Source organism: Protopterus annectens, chromosome 1.part1 (genome assembly GCF_019279795.1).
Source record: "Protopterus annectens isolate FY-2018-M chromosome 1.part1, PAN1.0, whole genome shotgun sequence".
Lineage (NCBI taxonomy): Eukaryota > Metazoa > Chordata > Ceratodontiformes > Protopteridae > Protopterus > Protopterus annectens.
In genome coordinates, this window is record NC_056726.1 from 451,086,077 (window position 1) to 451,105,800 (window position 19,724).

General features: G+C 44.3%; 1 protein-coding gene across 3 annotated transcripts in view; it reads right to left on the reverse strand.

Annotated features, from left to right (window-relative positions):
• Nucleotides 1–19,724, reverse strand: part of TBCE (tubulin folding cofactor E) — a 1,152,174-nt gene that overhangs the window by 404,433 nt on the left and 728,017 nt on the right. For all 3 annotated transcript variants that reach the window (XM_044075916.1, XM_044075896.1, XM_044075906.1), the window contains exon 12: nucleotides 896–1,048. In XM_044075916.1, the coding sequence (XP_043931851.1) occupies nucleotides 896–1,048 (153 nt within the window). The remainder of the gene's footprint in view (nucleotides 1–895; nucleotides 1,049–19,724) is intronic.

A 19,724-nucleotide genomic window follows, 5' to 3' on the forward strand; every position in this document is an offset into this window, starting at 1 on the left:
AGAAAGGGTTTTCTTATTATTATTATTTTTACAATCTACAAACAAGGGTAGAGAAAGGTAAAGAAAGTTAGCCTGAGTTGGAAAACTGAAGAAAGTGAAACAGTTTTGATCGACTTCTCATCACTAAGAAGCAGAGATCAGAGACCCTCGAATCACACAACTGTTCAGTTCAGATGGCAAACAAGATCTGAGGTATTCAGGAAGAAGTAGAGAGGGATTGTGTGTAGTGGAGGACTCAGAGTCCTTGATTCACACATTTGGAAGTGCTGAGACCGGATCAGAGACCCATTTGTTGAATCAGATGAAAAAGGACATTGGATCACCTATTCATGCTTAGACAGAAGTTCTCCCTCTACTATATACTGTTAAATAAGGCTGTTTACAAGTCTACTAAATCTAGAAGACACTGTTCAGTAAACAAATACTTTGTTTACAACTCTTAGAACAAGTTACTGACCTAACACACCTGAAACTATACTCAATTTCAGTCAAATTTTATTTATTTATTTTTCACTGTGACCCATGTTCAGTCAGTGAGTACATGGGATGCTTGGAAGATCAAGGGATGGACTAGGCAGACATCTGTGACCTATCAAGAAATGGATTACATTCTTATTCTTTTAGGGTGAACACTGACCTCCAGTACAGGGGCAGAAAATTGCTGAGGTCAATGAATGCACAATTGACTGTAGAAAAAAAAACTACTGGACTTGCTGGCCTGAAAATGGTTGGTAGTCATCTTGGTCAGTATTAGAACCTTGCAGAAAGATGAAAAACAGTTCCAAACAAACATAAATAAGGGAAACAACATTAAAAATTTGCAACAAAGACATAAAGGTTCAAATTCATTTTCAGTTTACCGTGTTTACAGAAATTCCATTTTAGCAGTACATACCGCAGACTTGTTGAGCATTTTTAGCTGACCTATTTTTGCAATGATAAGCTGCCTCACAGTCTCTGGATTCTTCTCTGTATCCATCAGGGGATTATTAGTGCAAATCAAATGCTCTAGTCTCTGAAGTTTATTCAGCTCATTTATAAATGACCACTAGATGGAAAAAATATACATAAAAAATGAAAACTGTAAATTTTTATTGCAAATACAAAAAGGCATTCAGCTTTTCTAAAATGCAGGTAAACAACACTAAGCACCACACATATAAGATTAACTTCCATCTGAAAGGCAGTCTTACCCCATCCTCACATCATAAAATGCAAGTAGGCATTCAACACAAGTGAATTAATTATTGTTTTATTTCATTATTATAATGGGCAAATCCCATTGTTAGCAATCATTTTAAGGAAGAGCCCAGACAGCAGATTCCAGTGAAACAAGTAATATTAGTTATAATTATATACACTATTACATTTGCATAAATCTTACACTTACAAATAATGAACAAGTTTATGTTTATCTTGGCTAATTAGCTTATTTGCTCTTCCTTCACCAGGATGAGGGTCAGCCAAGAGGGGATATCATTCAGGCATCTGTCAGGAATGGTTTGATATTTTTCTGTTTTGCTCTACTCATGGATGGGTTAACTGAGCTAGGTCTTAGACCCCACTTCTGCATGGAAATATCTTGGTAACCAACCCCATCCAGTGCCATAAGGCACCACAGGCTCCCAGTTTCACAGCTTCATAGGTAGTTACTTGGCATGCAATCCTGAAGACCATTAAGAAGCTTAGACCAATTTCCCAATTGTCCCTAAGTATTATCTAGTTAAGTGATTTGCTTAAGGTCACACAACACTCAGATAAAGGCTTTAGGAATTAAACCATGCACCACAGGAAGCAGCTTGTTAATGGCTCATAGCCTTTAATCTTCTGTGCTAACTGCCAAAAAATTATATCACCCACCTCAGATGGGACTCAAGCCAGGAATCTGTGGCTTTGGCGGTCAAAGCCTTATCCATTGTGTCACCGAGACCAGGCTGTCCTCACCTGGTCTCCACTGGGAGTGATCTTACCTCAAATGTACCAACAAGCACGCTCCCTCCCACACACACGCGCCATTTCTTCATTCATTTCACTGCTCCACCCATCTCCTCCATTACTTGGGCCACTAGTTTACCACTAGTGTATCACCAAGCACGCTCCCTCCCACACACACTCGCCATTTCTTCATTCATTTCACTGCTCCACCCATCTCCTCCATTATTTGGGCCACTAGTTATATGCAGGTTTGTAGTCAAGGCTCCATTCCTATATGCCAAGTACCTAAAACGATTATCTAATAAAAGTACACATATCACTAAGTAAAGTGTAAATTAATTAAAGTTGTATCCAGTCTAGGCAGAACTTAAAGCCGAATTCTTCAAGGTTGTCATCCAACAATTGTAACTGCCTCATCAGGAACATTGTTTTTTTTTCCACCATGAAGCAGCAATACAGACTTAAAACACTTAAGCTACAGAATGCATGATACAGTAGGTATACCACTGTCATCTCTCCCCCCAAAAAATAGCCTTTTACTCTGGGAATTTATATATACTGAGGTGCTATTCTGACAAGCTGTCTGTGCCAAAATGGCATTCAACATATACAGCCCTGTTCTACTGAGCTGCAGTCAATCAACAACTTTAGGTGTGTGTCATGTCCCAAGGAAGCAACTTACAACTAAATTAGAATTCAAAGGGAAGGGAAGAGAAAGCTGAAGAAGAGTATATACACTAAACTCCTGATGCTGAGATGACCTACTACTGGTAGTAGGAGAAATGACAACATACATTAAAATGAAATTACAATTTAATAAGACCAGAAGGAAGTAGGTTAGAAATGAGGCAGGTCATACAGCTGGAGATGACAGAAACAAAGACAGACAGACAATAACTAATACTACAGAGACAAAAATCAAAGGGAAATCTACAATTGGAGTAAACAAGAGGTAGAACAGAATACTTCCTGGGCTGACATCAAAGCAAAACAGAGATAATTTTTTTCTGATGGAATAATTTTAGGGTGCCCTAAAAAGCTGAAAGAGATTCACAATAGTTTTGTGCTTCCACTGTGAGACAGTTCCATTATTTGAAAAGATCAAATTATAAATTCACAAAAACACAGCTAGTCTGACTTTCCTCACATTTATCAGGCAGTACTTGAAGGACTACCAATATTTAGCTAAGACATACATACTAACAGTTAGGCAATCTAGATGTCTGAGGGATTCTATGTCAAATATCAAATGCTCCAAAGAGCGAATACAAAAAGAGCGATCTTTTTAGGGTGAATCTAAAACACAATTTTTTTTGCAGGGGGCAAGGTCTCCTGCACCCACTAGATCTCCCTACATGGGGTGGGAATAAGTCCTCCCATAGCCTCTGCTAATTATATACACCAACGCAGAGATCTCATAACAGTGGGGAAATGGTAAATTCTCAGACATTGCTGTATTGTGATTTTCACAAACATCTGTCTGCATGGTTTGCTATGCCATAACTTAAGGAATGCATATAAACAAAGGATGAAAGCCTTCAGGTTAGTGCAAACAAGTGCAGACAAATAGGAGCAGCATAAAAATGCATCGGCGTAACTACTGTGTGGGAGACCTCCATGGGTATTCCGGTAGTGGCACTACTCCACTTTATACAGCAGTGAGGGAAACAGTGTGTTTCCAATTATTTGCAGCTTCATCCTAAAGGACAAAAACTCCTAACAACCCATTTTTGCTGATCTTGGTAGCATAAGTCTGCTATACATAAACGGGGTGAAGTTGCATTTCACCTTGATATTCTTTCTTATTTGCACCTTTACAATCTAATCCTACACCACAATATCCCCACATCACTTCCAAAAAGAAGAGCAATGTTCTTACAATACAATCACATTTGATTCACAAAGATTTTGCACAGGAGACAGCTCAGCATAGAATGAGTACGACACATTTGGTTGAATTCTAAATAACCAAATTAGAATGACTAAAAGCACATTTGGTTGAATGATCATTTAATCAAATTCCAATTGACCGAAAGATATCATACAGTAAAAAGCACCCAAGGGAAAATGTTTCCATTTTCTTCTGCGCTGGGCAAGCACCCCTGCATTCCCCCATGTGGGGGACTCACACCCCTAGTTGAATATACTAACTTCACATTCACACAACCAAAAAAAAAGGACAATACACAGGGAAATCACTGCTGGTGCATAAAGAGAAAATCAGTAACAGTGATTATGTAGCAGTAACATCGATCACCAGGTAAAATAACTGTACATATTTCTTACATGTTAGCCACACTCAGTTAAATGAACTTTCTGCTAAATAGGCATTCAACTAAGTGAGCATTCGACCAAATGATATTGATCCCCCACAAAGCCTCAAGTCATTCTTCATTTTGTGTAGACCACTGGTGATTAAAAGAGCTGCTCCCTGTCACTCTGCAGTTTATCATTCCATAATCTCCAAACCGGATGCACTTCTGCTAACCCAGTTCGGATATCAGTAAGCAGTGCATTACAGTGTGATATGCTTTTGACACACTTAAGAGGCTTCCAATCACTTCTCTTAGCTCCTTTTATAATTCTGTAAGGTTGGTGACTTTCTTAAATTCAGTGCCATGACTTACTGAGACACCACACTGGGTGTTGGTTAACAGCCCATGCTTGTTTAGGTAAGCAGTGAGTGGCACACAAGTAGTCTTTTCCATTTCTGATAACTGAAAGAAGAACTAGAACAGTAGTAACCAACAAATGTCAAACTCTCCTTTTGAGAGAGGATTATTATCTGGTTCTCTTTCTAGCATGTATGCACAGCTCGACTATTAAGCAATGTATTCGTTTCCAATGTGAGTGGTTTGGCAGTTACTCATGTAGCTAATTTAAGGAAGTAGATTACCAGCTGCAGCATAATTATCACATTGTTTTTATCTACTGCCTTTGTTACAATGAAGGACATCATGATGCTCAGAGTTACACTCTTCCAGGGCAATACAGTTTTGCCATTCATCACTGAATTATTTAGCAGACTATAAAATAATATACTTCTGTTTTCTACTAGCCTACTAAACTCTGTAGATGGCAGTGGCTGTTCATGGGGTCACTATAAGAACTGGATGTGACTCAACAGTCACAGCAAAGGATGATGGATGGATGGAATGCCAAACTGCCTTCTGCAGTTAGCACCACTTCAGTGAAAAAAAGAAGTTATGTTCTTACCATAACGTTCCATGTGAATTGTTCATCTCGTCTTTGTTCTTACACATGGGTTCGGAGCCGATCCTTGGCTCCAAGTAGGCTACATCACCAGCTCAGCATCTTCGAGAAAGCTCGAGGCACAGTTCTATCCCATGATCCTCCTGTGCTAACCCTCGGATCTAGTTTGCTAACACCAGAAGAATCCCAGTAGTTATTGCGCCTTAAGCGCGTAGAAAAAAAATGCAACCACACTGTCTGAAACTGTTATCAATAGAAGATAAAAGATGCCATCCCTGATGTACACTAGGAAGCTCAAGAATAACAATATCTAGAGAAGACTGAACCCGAATGCAGTCTTACCCGTTCTTTGAGAACGCAGGATGGGGGATGGAGGGGGGGAATGTAAGAACAAAGGCAAGATGAACAATTCACATGGAACGTTATGGTAAGAACATAACTTCTTTATGTGAAATTGTTCAATCTCGCCGTTTGTTCTTACACATGGGTAGCGTCCATAGCTCCTTTATCCTGGGTGGCTCATGGGAGAACATTCCTGAGAACAGTGGAACCAAACGTCACCCTGTCTCTGGAGTTTTTGTCTAATTTGTAGTGAGCGATGAAAGTATGTGGTTTCGCCCAAGTTGCCGCCGCACAAATTGTATCTAATGGCAAGCGGGTGGTATGGGCTAAGGAAGTAGCAATCGCCCTCGTAGAATGAGCCTTGGGTTTAAAGGGGAGCTGTTGCTTTGATTCTGAATATACAAAATTTATACAGTCTGAGAGCCATTTGGATAAAGTAACTTTTGTTACCGCCTTTCCCTTCCTTTGGTCAGCATATGATACAAACAGTTGGTCTGACTTTCTGTATTCCTTCATCCTGTCTAAGTAAAATCTCAGCTGCCTGTGGACGTCTAATTTGTGCAGCATGTATTCCAACTTACTGGAGTGATTTTTGAAGAAGGTGGGTAGTTCAATCGATTGATTAATATTTTGGACTGAACAAATCTTTGGAAGGAAGGAAGGACGGATTGGTGCGCAATGTTACCCTATCTGGATGAAATATCATATATGGGGGACGAACAGATAATGCTTGCAACTCTGAAACTCTCCGGGCGGAAGTGATGGCAACCAGAAAAAGTGTCTTCCACGATAAAAATTTTAGAAGGGTTGTGGCGGCTGGTTCGAATGGGGGCAACATGAGCTGTGATAACATCAGGTTAAGATTCCATGGGGCCACTGGACAACGAAAGGGGGGACGGAGGTGAAAGGTACCTTTCATAAAGGCTTTGCAAAGTCTGTGAGACATGAGGGAACCATCTCCCTGGCCAACATGAAAATTAGATATAGCCGCAAGTTGTACCCTTATCGTGGAAGTCGATGCTCCTTCATGAAAAAGTGTCGAAAGAAACTCTAATATCTTGTGTACTGGAGCCCCTGATGGATCTATACCCTGCTGCGAGGCCCAGTACACAAAGCGTTTCCATTTGCTGTTGTATAGCTTCCTTGTGGACGGCTTGTGGGAAGATACAATTATGTGTTGTACTGGAGGGGACAATAAATCTGACCTGGCTAAGATGGGAAGCGGAGCAGCCAAGCTGTCAGTTTGAGGGACTTGAGAGATGTGTGAGGAATTCCAGACGAGTGCATCAACAGATTTGGCACTGGGTCCAGAATCCACGGTTCCTCCACCTGATGAGTTTGAAGGAAGGGGAACCGGATTTGTCGAGGCCAGAATGGGGCTATCAGAATTATGGTCCTTTCCAGATGTTTGGCTTTCTGCAGGAATTTGGGAATTAGTGAAACAGGGGGAAAAGCATAAAGGAGACCCGGGGGCCAATCGTGCATAAGTGCATCCCTGGGGGCACCCCCCAGGGGGGGTAGTAGGGCAAAGTAGCTTCTGCATTTGGCATTCAATGGGGATGCAAATAGGTCACAGCAAGGCTGGCCCCATCTGCAGAAAATCTTTTCCGTGATTTGAGGGATCACTCGTGGGGCAACAGGATGGCTCTGCTCAACCTGTCCGCAATGACGTTGGATGTCCCCGGGATGTGCGTTGCTATCAGAAAGCATCCGGTAGACACAGCCAAATCCTGAGGGCCTCTCTGCACAATGGATAAGACCTGGTTCCTCCTTGTTTGTTTATGTACCAGACTACTGACATGTTGTCCGTCTGAACTGTCACTGTTCCCAAAGGCAAGAACTTGTGAAAGTGTTGCAACGCAAGAAACATTGCTCTCAGCTCTAGGACATTGATGTGCAGGTTGTACTCCAAGTTGGACCATTGACCTTGGACTGTTCTGCCCTGAAAAAGTCCCCCCCACCCTATCAGGGAAGCGTCCGTGGTTACAGTAGCTATAGGACTGGGCAACACAAATGGTTGGCCTACTGTTAGGTCCTGACTGTGCATCCACCATAGGAGATCTCGTTTGCAGGAGTTCATGATTAAGATCTCGTGAGATAGTGGAAGTTGTAGGTACGACCATTGAGCGAATAGCATCCATTGAAGGATCCTCATGTGCATCCTGCCTAGGGGAACTACGATAAGAGCGGCTGCCATCATTCCTAGTACTCTCAAGACTTGTTGAGCAGGGACTCTCTTGCTCTGAAGAAGGATAGAAATTTGATTTCTGAGGGCTGATACTCTTAGTGGGGGGAGATTGATTCGAGCCAGGGAAGTGTCTAACTCTGCCCCTATAAATGAGATACGCTGTGAGGGCGATGAGACAGATTTTCCAAAATTGACTGTTATGCCCAGAGAGGAGCAAAGGTTGATGGTATAGTCCCTGGCTTGCACAAGACGATACTCGGTGGTGGCGGACAGGAGCCAGTCATCTAGGTAAGGAAACACTCGGAATCCCATTTGTCTCAGGTGAGACACTACTACTGCCATGCATTTGGTGAACACCCTGGGGGCTGAGGTGAGGCCAAAGGACAGAGCACGAAATTGGAAGTGACTGGCTCCCAGCCGGAAGCGCAGGTGATCTCTGGACGCTCTGGCCATTTTGATATGGTAGTACGCATCTTTGAGATCTATAGAGCACATCCAGTCACCGTCCTGTAGGAAAGGAAGGATCGACTGTAGCGTGACCATCCAAAACTTTTCCTTTTTCACGAAAGTGTTGAGTCTGCTGAGGTCCAAAATTGGCCTCCATTCCCCTGTTTTCTTTGGAACTAAAAAGAATCTTGAGTAAGTTCCGGATCCTTTCTGGTCCGCCGGGACTGGTTGGATGACTCTGTTTTCGAGCAGCCTTTTTATTTCTACGGCTGCCTGGTCTCGCAGACTGGGTGGAACATCTGGGAGCTTTTTGGGGGCAGGTGGAATTTTTATAAATGGAATAGTGTAGCCTCTGGTAACTATGCTTTTTACCCAGGAATCCAATTTAGCCAGGCCACTGGGTATAAAGCCAAACGACCCTCGACTGCCTCCAGAGTAGGACAGTCAGGCATGCACTCAGGAGTGCTGAAAGGGCCTCCCAGAGAACGTATCTCTGTCGCCCTGATTCTGCGGACCCCCTCTGCCGCCTGGACGGTGTCTTCCATTTCTTCCCCCTCCTCTGCCTCTGGAGGGGGCATCACTCTGTGTGGGCTGAAAGGATCCCGGAGTCTTTCGGAACCACATTTTTCCGCCTCTTTGCCCTTTGGGGTATGGTCTACATGGGGAGGAAAAACGGACCCCTACGGCAGACAGGGTTTTCCCTTCTTGCTCGCACCTAGTGAGAGTGTCCTTTACTTTGGGACCAAACAGTGAGGCACCATCAAAAGGGGCATTAGCAAAGGAAGACTTGAAGGCTTCCGCAAAGGAGCATAGGCGCAGCCAGGATTGTCTCCTCAGAGCAATTGCTGAGGCTGCTGCCCTACTCGAACCTTCGGCTGCATATGAAATGAGCCTCATGGACGAGTTAACTATGGAGTTGAGGGTGTTAAGGTGTGCTGTCACTTTCTCGGAGACAGCAGCATCTGTATTGCCTTGGAGAGTACCTCCCAGTTCCATGAGGAGATCTCTCTGTAGACGCATGAAGTGCGTAAGGTAGTTCAGCGATCGCATGGAAAACGTCGCAGAACTAAAGACGCGCTTCCCATATCTGTCCATCGTCCTAGAATCCTTATTAGGAGGATGGACAGAGGAAGATTATTCAGACATTTCCTTTTTAGTGGCTGCCGCCACCACCATAGTATCCACTGGCACTCCTTTAGTTAGAAAGTTTTTATCTTGAGGGGCTGTGATATACTTGTTGGGTCTGCGGGGGACCGGTTCCACTGTATCAGGTGTCTCCCATGCCCTTCGCGCTATCAGGTCCATGAGTTCGTCAAAGGGAGGGGTCACCCAGGAGGTAGAAGGTTGAGCCCCAAATGCCTTCAGCAATACCGATTCGTCTACAGAAGGGGTAAGGGTCTGCCAGTCTCCCCTCTGTTTCAAGATTTCCAAGATGTCAGCAAAGGAAACATCTTCAGATGTGGACCATTGGGACCCTTCTGCTTCATCCAAATCAGTATCAGAGGTCAGAGATTCCTGTGGGGAATCAATGCGCCTCCTCTTGCACAATCTTTTCCTTGGTACATCCTCAGAGGGGGCTTCTGGGGAGGCATCCAAGGAACCAGGGGTGCCTTCTGGGGCTGGCTGAGGCATTGGGTCTCAACGCTTGGTAGGAGCCGAAGGTACAGAAGCAGAACGTGGACCCTTTGGGGGAGGAGAAGAAGATGCCGACAACGTATGTGTCTGTTCAGACAAGACCTTCCTCATGATGTCTAAGGCACCACTGCCCCAGCTCGAGGATCCCACCAGTTCCGAAGAAGCCGGTAGTTTCCTTGGAACCGGGACCATGGGCTCCAACCCTGAGGACGGATCCGAGCTGATCTGTGCCGAGGCCCCGAGGGGGAGAGTCGGAACCGATAGTTCGGTTTGGCTGTCCGCCCCGGAACCTAGGAAAGATCGTCGGCTCCGAGACCCCCCGACTGGTTCTGAAGGTGTCGAGGTCAACGGTGCCGATAGCACTATTGGAGGCTTCGGCACCGAGGGTTCTACAGTCATCGGCTCTTCGATCTCTGGCTCAGACGACTCGACAGGTCTCGGAGGAGGATTTGTCTCGGGGGCGGGAAGAGCCTCGAGTTTCGAAACCAATTGGGATGAAACTTCGATTAATTTGGACAGGGCCGAGTTCTCCATTAGCTTCTGTACCACTCGGTCCATGTCAGAGTTGGAAAGCAGCCTCGAAGAATAGGTCGAAGGGGCCGAAGCCGTCACCGAGTGAAGGATTGAAGGCGGTGGAACTTCCGATACTGGCTCCAATACCTGTCTCAATCAGAGATAAGCATTTGACACCCGACCCCGAGGTCTTTGGAGCCGGTGTCCGAATCTGAAAAGAGGTGCTCGGAGCCGAGGACTTGGACCCCTTCGAAGACTTGGACACTTGTTCAGCCTTGTCCAGGGCCTCCTGAAATTCAGGTTTTAATAACCCTCTGCCCACCAACTTCCTGAGCCTTTCTAGCATGACCCTCCCACTGAAGGAATGACAGATGGAACAGTCTTCTTGCAAGTGGAGAGGGCCAAGGCAGTAGACGCAGGAAGAATGGTTATCAGTAATGGACATCTTTTGTCCACACTGACACCTTTTAAAGCCCGACTTGGCTTTTTCAGACATAGTATCTAACCTAAATAGACAAAATTCTAACAACACACTTATATATATATATATATATATATGTAAATATAATAACACACTCCAAACACTTGTAAAAGTAAGAATAATTCTTATCTCTAATATATATAAAAAGAGAAGAAAATTTTTAAAGTAGAAATTAACAATTTTAAAGCCTACTGTCAGTCCTGACAGAATTTTAACAAGCGCCAACAAAAATGAACCAGCACTCAGGAGACAGGCTGTTTAAATATTTAATGTGGCATCCATAAAGATATCAGCATAAACATCAGCAAACCGGTTTCGGCTAAAATACCATAGCCTTCTTCAGTGCAAAACAGCAAACACATGGTGCATTCTGGTATCCATTTATACAGAAAATCCTTAAAGTGACAAGCACAAAAATCACTTATATAAGCTTATAGTATGTATAGTATAGGCTTTCTACTCATGATGCACCTGGTTTTCCACTCGTTTTGGATTTGGCTGTTTAATTTGGATTACAGTATATTTCATGGGACACAATACTATCTAATCTAGTTTCCAGGTTTGTTTTTGGATCTGTGACTGGGTTTTCTTTCATTAAAAGTTGGAAAGCAGGTTTGGCTGTCTGGGTTCAAACTATATTGAAATCAATCTATACTGTGATCGACATTGACATTATTTTATAACTGGGAATAAATATTCGTCAGTGTTTTTTAGACATTTATGTTTTCTGATAGACTGGGTATAAGTGTCGACTTTTGCCCATTTGGAGCTGTTTGTGTTAATAGGGCTTTTGCTTAATGGCGGACGCCATCTTTTGAGACTGTTACATGTTGGATTTTGGGCGTATGGTTCACTGTTTTTTCGAACTACGGGATATAAGTCAGTTTTTGGATGCCAACATCAAAGACTATTGCACGTGGACTTTGGGCGTTTGGTTCGTTTGTTGTTTTTTCGAATTACTGGATATACTTTCTTCTTTCTGGTTAAGTCTTTGTACAATTGGAGGCGAACTAAACTAAAACTGTTTGGGACTACTATTTAATTTTTTGATGAAGGATTCATATAATAACTATTAAGTTTGGGGCTGGTTCGATGATTTTCTATTAATGCAACATTAATATTGATGTTTAATACCAACTTGTGATTTCTGGAACATGAATGTGGTATTAATAAGAAGTTATGTACCTATCATAACGTTCCATGTTAGTTGTCTTCTTCTCGCCTTCTTTCTTGCTGGATGGGTTCCCAATACTAAAGCTCGAGAGCTAATTCCACCGGCTCGGGGCTCCCCTATATCCCACAATGTTAGGCGGTAACTACTCAGATCTCGTTAAACCAAGCAGTTCTAGTCTCCGCAGATTGGAGAAAAAAAGAACCCACCTCTATATAAACCTGAATGTAAGCTACCACAAACGTAAAAGGGGGAATAGAGGTGGTAGAACATGTGGGACGGAAAACTCCAAAGGAAGATCCCAAATTTTCCTATCGGTCTGTCCATGCTAGGGGGAAGGAGGGTGGGACGCAAGAAAGAAGGCGAGAATAAGACAACTAACATGCAATGTTATGGTAGGTGCATAACTTCTTAATGTTAAGTTGTCAAACTCGCCTTCATTCTTGCTGGATGGGACCGCGTCCCTATCACCTTATTCTGGGTGGTCTATTGGAACAGACTCTTGAGAACAGTGGAACCAAAGTTGGCACGGTTTCTGGAGGCCATATCCAATTTGTAATGTAAAATGAAGGTATGAGGAGAAGCCCAAGTGGCTGCTGCACAAATGGAATCTATTGGCAGCCTGTCCTGAAAAGCTACAGATGTAGCTAATGCCCAAGTTGAATGAGCTCTAGGTCTTGAAGGCAGTTTTTAATGTCCGATTTCATAGATGAAGGTAATTATAGAGGTAAGCCATCTTGAAAGGGACACTTTAGTAACTGGAAGGCCCAATTTCCCTTCCGCATAAGACAAGAAAAGCTGATCAGATTTCCTGAACTGTTTAGTCCTGTCTAAATAATATCTAAGTTGGCGGTGAACATCTAGAAAATGTAACTTTTGTTCTGACCTGTTGGAATAGTCAGGGAAGAAGACGGGGAGATCAATCGTTTGGTTCAGGTTTGTCTCAGAGGAAATCTTAGGTAAGGACGGATTAGTCCGGAGGGACACCCTATCTTTGTGGAAAACTAAGTAAGGAGGATGACTGCACAGAGCATGAAGTTCAGATACCCTTCTAGATGAAGTTATGGCTACTAGAAAAAGTGTTTTCCATGAGAGCAACTTAAGAGGGCATGAAGCCGCTGATTCGAAGGGGGGGAGAATCAAGGATGCCAGAACCAAATTCAAGTCCCATTGAGGTGGGGGATCTTTGATTGGGGGCTTGAAAAGAAAAACACCTCTTAAAAAGGCTTTGCAGAGCTTATGGGACATGATACTGGATTCTGAGACACCTACATGAAAATTAGATATAGCAGCTAGTTGTACTCTAATGGTAGATGAAGAAGAGCCTAAATGAAAGAGCTCTGCCAGAAAGTCTAGGACAGACTGGATAGGAGCAGTGAAGGGGTCTATATTTTTTGATGCTGCCCAGAAGGAAAAACGTTTCCACTTACTATTATAAATCTTCCTGGTAGAAGATTTGTGAGAGGCTATCAGGATGTTTCGGACTGAATGAGAGATTAAGGGAAGCCTGGCTAGGGTAGAAATTGGAGAAACCACGCTGTGAGGTTGAGAGAATGAAGGGAGTGGTGCAGCTGGCCCGACTGGTGGGTCAACAGATCTGGCACCGGGTCCAGATGCCAAGGCTGCTCCAACAGGTAATGATGGAGGAACGGAAACCATATCTGTCGAGGCCAGTAAGGGGCAATGAGGATCATTGTAACTCTCAAGGTGATAGCTTTCTGAATTAATTGAGATATCAGTGGAAAAGGGGGAAAAGCATACAGAAGTCCCCGGGGCCAATCGTGGACTAGAGCATCTCTGGTGGGATGGCCTGGTAACAGGAAGAGAGTGAAGAAGTTGTGACACTTGCTGTTTTGGGGAGTAGCAAAAAGATCGCAGCAAGGCTGGCCCCATCTTTGGAAGACTTCTTCCAGCACTGATTTTTTAGAGACCACTCGTGGGGCATGAGAATGGCCCTGCTTAACTTGTCCGCAATCACGTTGGACTTCCCGGGAATGTGCGTTGCTGTCAGAAAACGCTGAGAAGAAATCGCCCACTGCCAAAGTCTGAGTGCCTCTCGACATAAGGGGTAGGATCTGGTTCCACCCTGTTTGTTGATGTACCACACTACGGACATGTTGTCCGTCTGAATTGCAATAGTCCCTGTGGGAAGAGAGTCCTGAAGGGCTTGCAACGCTAAAAGCACTGCTCTCATCTCTAAGACATTTATGTGCAAGTGGCACTCGAAAGGTTGCCACGTGCCCTGGACTGTCCTGTCCTGATAATGCCCCCCCCCCCCCACCCGATCAGGGAGGCGTCCGTTGTCACCGTGGCGACTGGGGGGAGGAATGAAAGGTCTGCCCTGGAGAAGTTGAGGTGATGTGATCCACCAAGACAGGTGATTCTTGCATGATTGAGTTATTAATATGATGTGAGACATCGGGAGCTGTTGGAAGGACCATTGAGTAAACAGCATCTATTGGAGGATCCTCATGTGGAAACGAGCTAAGGGGAGAAGGGTGATAGTAGCTGCCATGAGTCCTAATACCTTCAAGACTACCCTGGCTTTGACCTTGTTGCATTGTAATAGAAGGTAAACTTGTTTGCGGATATCTAACACTCTTTGCTCTGTAAGTCTGGCGGAAAGATTGAGTGTGTCTAAGGTGGCGCCTATAAAGGTAATAGATTGACAAGGCGACAAGGCAGACTTTTTGAAATTTATTGAAATGCCTAGAGCTTGGCAAGTTTGTATGGTGAAGTCTCTGGATAGAAGCAGTTGATGTCTGGTGGTGGCGGTAAGGAGCCAGTCGTCTAAATATGGAAACACCTGGAATCCTTGACATCTCAAGTGAGCCACGACCACTGCCATGCATTTGGTAAACACTCGGGGGGCTGTAGTGAGACCAAAGGGCAGGGCTCTGAACTGGTAGTGACTGGCTCCCAGCCTGAAGCGGAGAAACCTCCTGGAGTGTTTGTGCATTTTGATATGGTAGTACGCATCCTGAAGGTCTATCGAGCACATCCAATTGTCCTGACCCAAGAAAGGTAGAATGGACTGTAGCGTGACCATCCGGAATTTTGTTTTTTTGATATAATTGTTTAACTTGCTGAGATCCAGTATAGGTCTCCAGTCCCCTGTTTTTTTTGGTACCAAAAAGAATTTGGAGTAGATTCCGGATCTTTGCTGGTCTGCTGGGACTGATTGGATAGCTCTTTGTGATAGCAGCTTTGATATTTCTAGTGCTGCTTGTTCCCTTAGACTGGGTGGAATGTCTGGAAGGGATCCTTTGGGTTGGGGTGGGATGTGAAAAAAGGGAATTTTGTAACCCTCGGATATAATTAACTGTACCCATTTGTCTTGAGTGAGGGAAAGCCAGGCTTTTGGGTACAGTGATAATCTTCCCCCGACTGCCTCCGAAGGTGGACAGCCGGGCAGCTCCTCAGGAATGCTGAAAGGGTTTATCAGAGAAAGTTTCTCTGCTACCCTGGTTTTGCGGACCTCCTCTGCCTCTAGGGTGGAGTCTATTGTTATTCCCCCCTCTGCCTCTAGAGGGGAAATGACCTTGTGCGTCAGATGAGACTCCCTGAGGTTTGCGGAACCACATTTTTCCTCCCCTCTGACCTTTTGGATAAGGTCTAGAAGGGGTAGAAAAATGGACTCCCACGGTAGAGAGAGTCTTACCTTCCACCTCGCACCTAGTCAATGTATCCTTCACCTGAGGACCAAACAATGTTGAGCCATCAAAGGGGGAATTGGTGAAGGACGCCTTGAAAGGGTCCGCAAAATTGCAAAGCCACATCCAGGCGTGACGTCGTAAAGCTACACCTGTGCCTGCGGCCCTACTCGCCCCATCAGCAGCATATCAGATAAGCCGCATGGAGGAGTTAACAACTGAATTCAGGGTTGCCAACTGGGAGTTCATTTTGTCTTGGAACCCCTCAGCTGTTGGATCCTGTATAGCTTCACCCATATCTTTGAGCAAATCCCTCTGGAGACGGGTGAAGTGACACAAGTAGTTCAGCGACCGCATTGAAAAGGTCGCTAATGAAAACATCTGCTTACCGTACCTGTCCATGGTCCTAGACTCCTTATTAGGAGGATGGACAGGTACCGAAGGATCGGCTAACTCCTTCTTAGTGGCTGCGGCCACCACTATGGCATCAATAGAGACACCTTTAGATAGAAACTCTTTCTCTTTAGGGGCAGTAATAAATTTTGATGGCCTTCTTGGGGTAGGCTCCACTGAATCAGGGGCCGTCCAAGCCTTCCTTGCCACCACTTCCATAAGGGGGTCAAAGGGAGGGGACACCCAGGAGGTGGAAGGGCGAGAGCCAAACGCCTCAAGGTAAACTGACTCATCCTCTGAAGGGTTAAGGGCGGGCCAGTTCCCCCTCTGTTTCAGGATTTCAAGGATGTCAGCAAAGGAGACATCCTCAGAGGGGGACCGAGGGGAACCTTCAGATTCCTCCAAGTCAGTGTCAGAGTTGACAGACTCAGGGGAGTCAATGTGCTTCCTCTTGCACTGTCTCTTCCGAGGGGGTTCTCCTACCGGATCAGGAGAGGCCTCGGAAGAGGAGGAAATTCTCAATGGGGAAACCTGAGGAGCTGGCTCTCTGCGGTCTGATACAAGGAGATGGGTAGAAATCACCGCAGGCACTGAAGAGGGAGGAGCTGACGGAGCCGACTGTGGGGTAGACACTGGGTCTAGCATGCTCCGCATGACCTCGAAGGCGCCCCTATCAGGCAAGGCCGGAGGTCCCCGCTCTGAGGAGACAAGGAACCCTCCCGGCACCGACAGGGACGGCTCCGAGGCCGATGTCGGAGCTGAACTCACCAGCACCGACGCTCCGAGAGGGAGAATGGGGTCGGACAAGGGTTTGATGCCACTCGCCCCCTCGGAGCCAACGAGGGAAGCTCGACGCCGAGATCCCTCCAATGAGGAAATCGGAGCAGACGACGGAGCCGAAAGGGAAGTTATCGGCTCCGAATCACCGACAGCCACTGCTCCGATGAGCCCCGGCTCCGAACTCAAAGGAGTCGGAGGAGGAATAAAATCAGGGATGGAAATAGCTGCTGACTGTTGAGTAGGGCTATGCAGCATTTGGGCCAGTGGCTCGGACTTGAGAAGTCTACTCACCACCCTTTGTAAATCATGGTCAGACAGCCTGGAGGACCAAGAGGAATGAGACCTATGGCTCCGTTCCTATAGAAGAGGGGATCCCGGAGCCGAATGGATGGAGCCGATGGAAGGGGACCTAGACCTCTTCTTTGAAGGTGGCTCCGATAAGCCTATCGGAGCCAACTGAGTCTTGTCAACCTCGGCTCCAGCCAGAGCCGAGGTGATGGTATGAGATTTGGAAACAGCGGCTCCAGCCGGAGCCGATGTCAAAGCCGTTTTAATGCTTCCAGGGGACGGCTCTGAAACTGGAGCCGACGGTCTGGAAGTCTTAGTAGGCTTCCCCAATGCAGACTGGGTCGGGGGACCTTCAGGCTTTAACAAGCCATGTAGAATCAACTTATTTTTGCGTTCCTGCAGGACTCTAGGGCTGAATGCATGGCACACAGCACATGAGTCCTGCAGGTGCAAAGGTCCCAGGCAATATACACAAGAAGTGTGACCGTCTGTCAGAGACATTTTCTGACAGCACGAATCACACTTCTTGAAGCCTGAGACCTTGGAGGCTTTAGACATCCTAAAAGCTGAGTGAAGAAAAACACAAACACAACACACAGACACACCCTTAACCAAAATAAAAATCCAGTCACACTGAAGGACTAGGGGAAGGAGAGGGAGAGGGCCAAAGGCCTAAAAGTTAAGAAGGGAATAAAAAGGGAATTCTAACATAAGAGGGGACCTGATTTAAACTAATGGAATACTTAAAATAAAAACTATACTAAATGGAAAAAAAAAATAGGGGTTGAAATTGAAGTTTCTGAACAAGAAAACTTACTAACCTGCCAGAGCTGGTAGAAGAAGCACCTCGTCAGCTAAGCGGCAAATGAGATCTGAGTAGTTACCGCCTAGCATTGTGGGATATAGGGGAGCCTCGAGCCGGTGGAATTAGCTCTCGAGCTTTAGTATTGGCAGAGTCGGAGCCGAGGATCGGCTCCAAACCCATCCAGCAAGAATGAAGGCGAGATTGACAACTTAACATTAATGCTTATAAACATCGAATTTTGAGGTCCACATATATTTGAATGTCACAACTGAAGAAATATTAACATTTTTTTTGGGGCTTGTGGCTATGGTTATGACAGAATTTAATTATATAAATATTCAATAGAGATTCTGAATTGTCGCTTGCATGCTTTACTGTATTGTTCACTCTCTTTTTTTGGTAATAATATCAGTGGTGAAATGCAGATACATTTTTTTAGGTAGCTAGCCTGCTCCACATGTATATACAAATTCTATAAGTGTTTGGTTATGTTGAACTATCTATTGATGGGTGTAATACACTTAATCAGGGTGGTTCATACTTTGTGAATACTATCTTGTGTATTAGTATGTTGGAGGGTGAGACGAAGGTCGGCCATTTATGATAACACAGCATATAATAAGTTCAGTTGAACTATTATAATTTTGATGATACACATAAAATATTTTTTGTTGGTTGAAACAAATGTTGACTACAACTAATAGTGGATGTGTTTCACTTTTGAACGTTGGAGACAGTGCGGCTAGTTGCACCTAATGAATCTAGTTCATTTTTTATTTAGGAGTGATCAATACAGTATTGGGAACAGCATCAGTCGGAATTAATATTGTGATATTAATGCCAGTGTTTTATTAAACATTTATTTGGGTCTTTTATTGACACATATCACAGCTTCAAGCCTTAAAATTGAATAGTTTGAAAAGTAATGCTACAGATTGTGATTTATTAATCTTATTAGTTTATGACTATATAATTCTTGGTGTGTGTTATCATAACAAGTCAAACAACAATTTTGTTCTGAAATGGATCTCAAGGGTATATTGCGTGGTCTGTCTGCTGATAGGGATAACCTTGAAGTTTTTGGACTGAATGTACTAGGAATGAATACATCTAATGAGAATCCTCAGGATGCTAAGACACTTTGTAATGCTGTTTTGCATAAAATTAATAAGAATATGAGGGCTTTAAGATCAAACATATGGCATTTAAGGCTATTTAAAGCTTATAAAACCAAAGATATCACACCACGTGGACTCAGAATTAGGATCCAACCATTGGTTGGCATGATTGATCAACAATTGTCACAGGAATGGGTTGAAACCCAACATAGGGCTTTCTATGCTTTTTGTAGACACTCTCATATCATATTATGAACGCATTATAGATTCCCAAGCTATTGATATTCATCAAAATTGTTTGAAACCCCAGAAATATGAATCGGAGTCTTTTTACCATAGCCATATTTCTAATTTGGCTAAAGACTTAGCACAGTTAGAGGATCAATTGGTTAAATAGAAAATCTATAAATTTAACCGTGATTTGGCAGATTATGAGAAGGGTAAACCTTTCATGGTACAAAAAACTGTCAGATTTAATGACTCCAGTTTTAGGACAAATAACAGGCGAAAACGACCCAGATCCATATTGAAGAAACATACTACCACTACGAGTGGGACATCTGAGGATGAGACTTCATCCAGTACTGATTATGACTGCCCTCCCCTCCAAGATTCCCCAGCAGCCAAAAGGAGACAGTCTGAAGATTCCTTGATCCCTTTAAATCTAGCATGCATAGGGGTGGGAGAAAACACAGACGTAAGGGGACCAAATTTGGTCACATTATTACAAACAATTGTGAAACAATAAACAATGTGTATAAT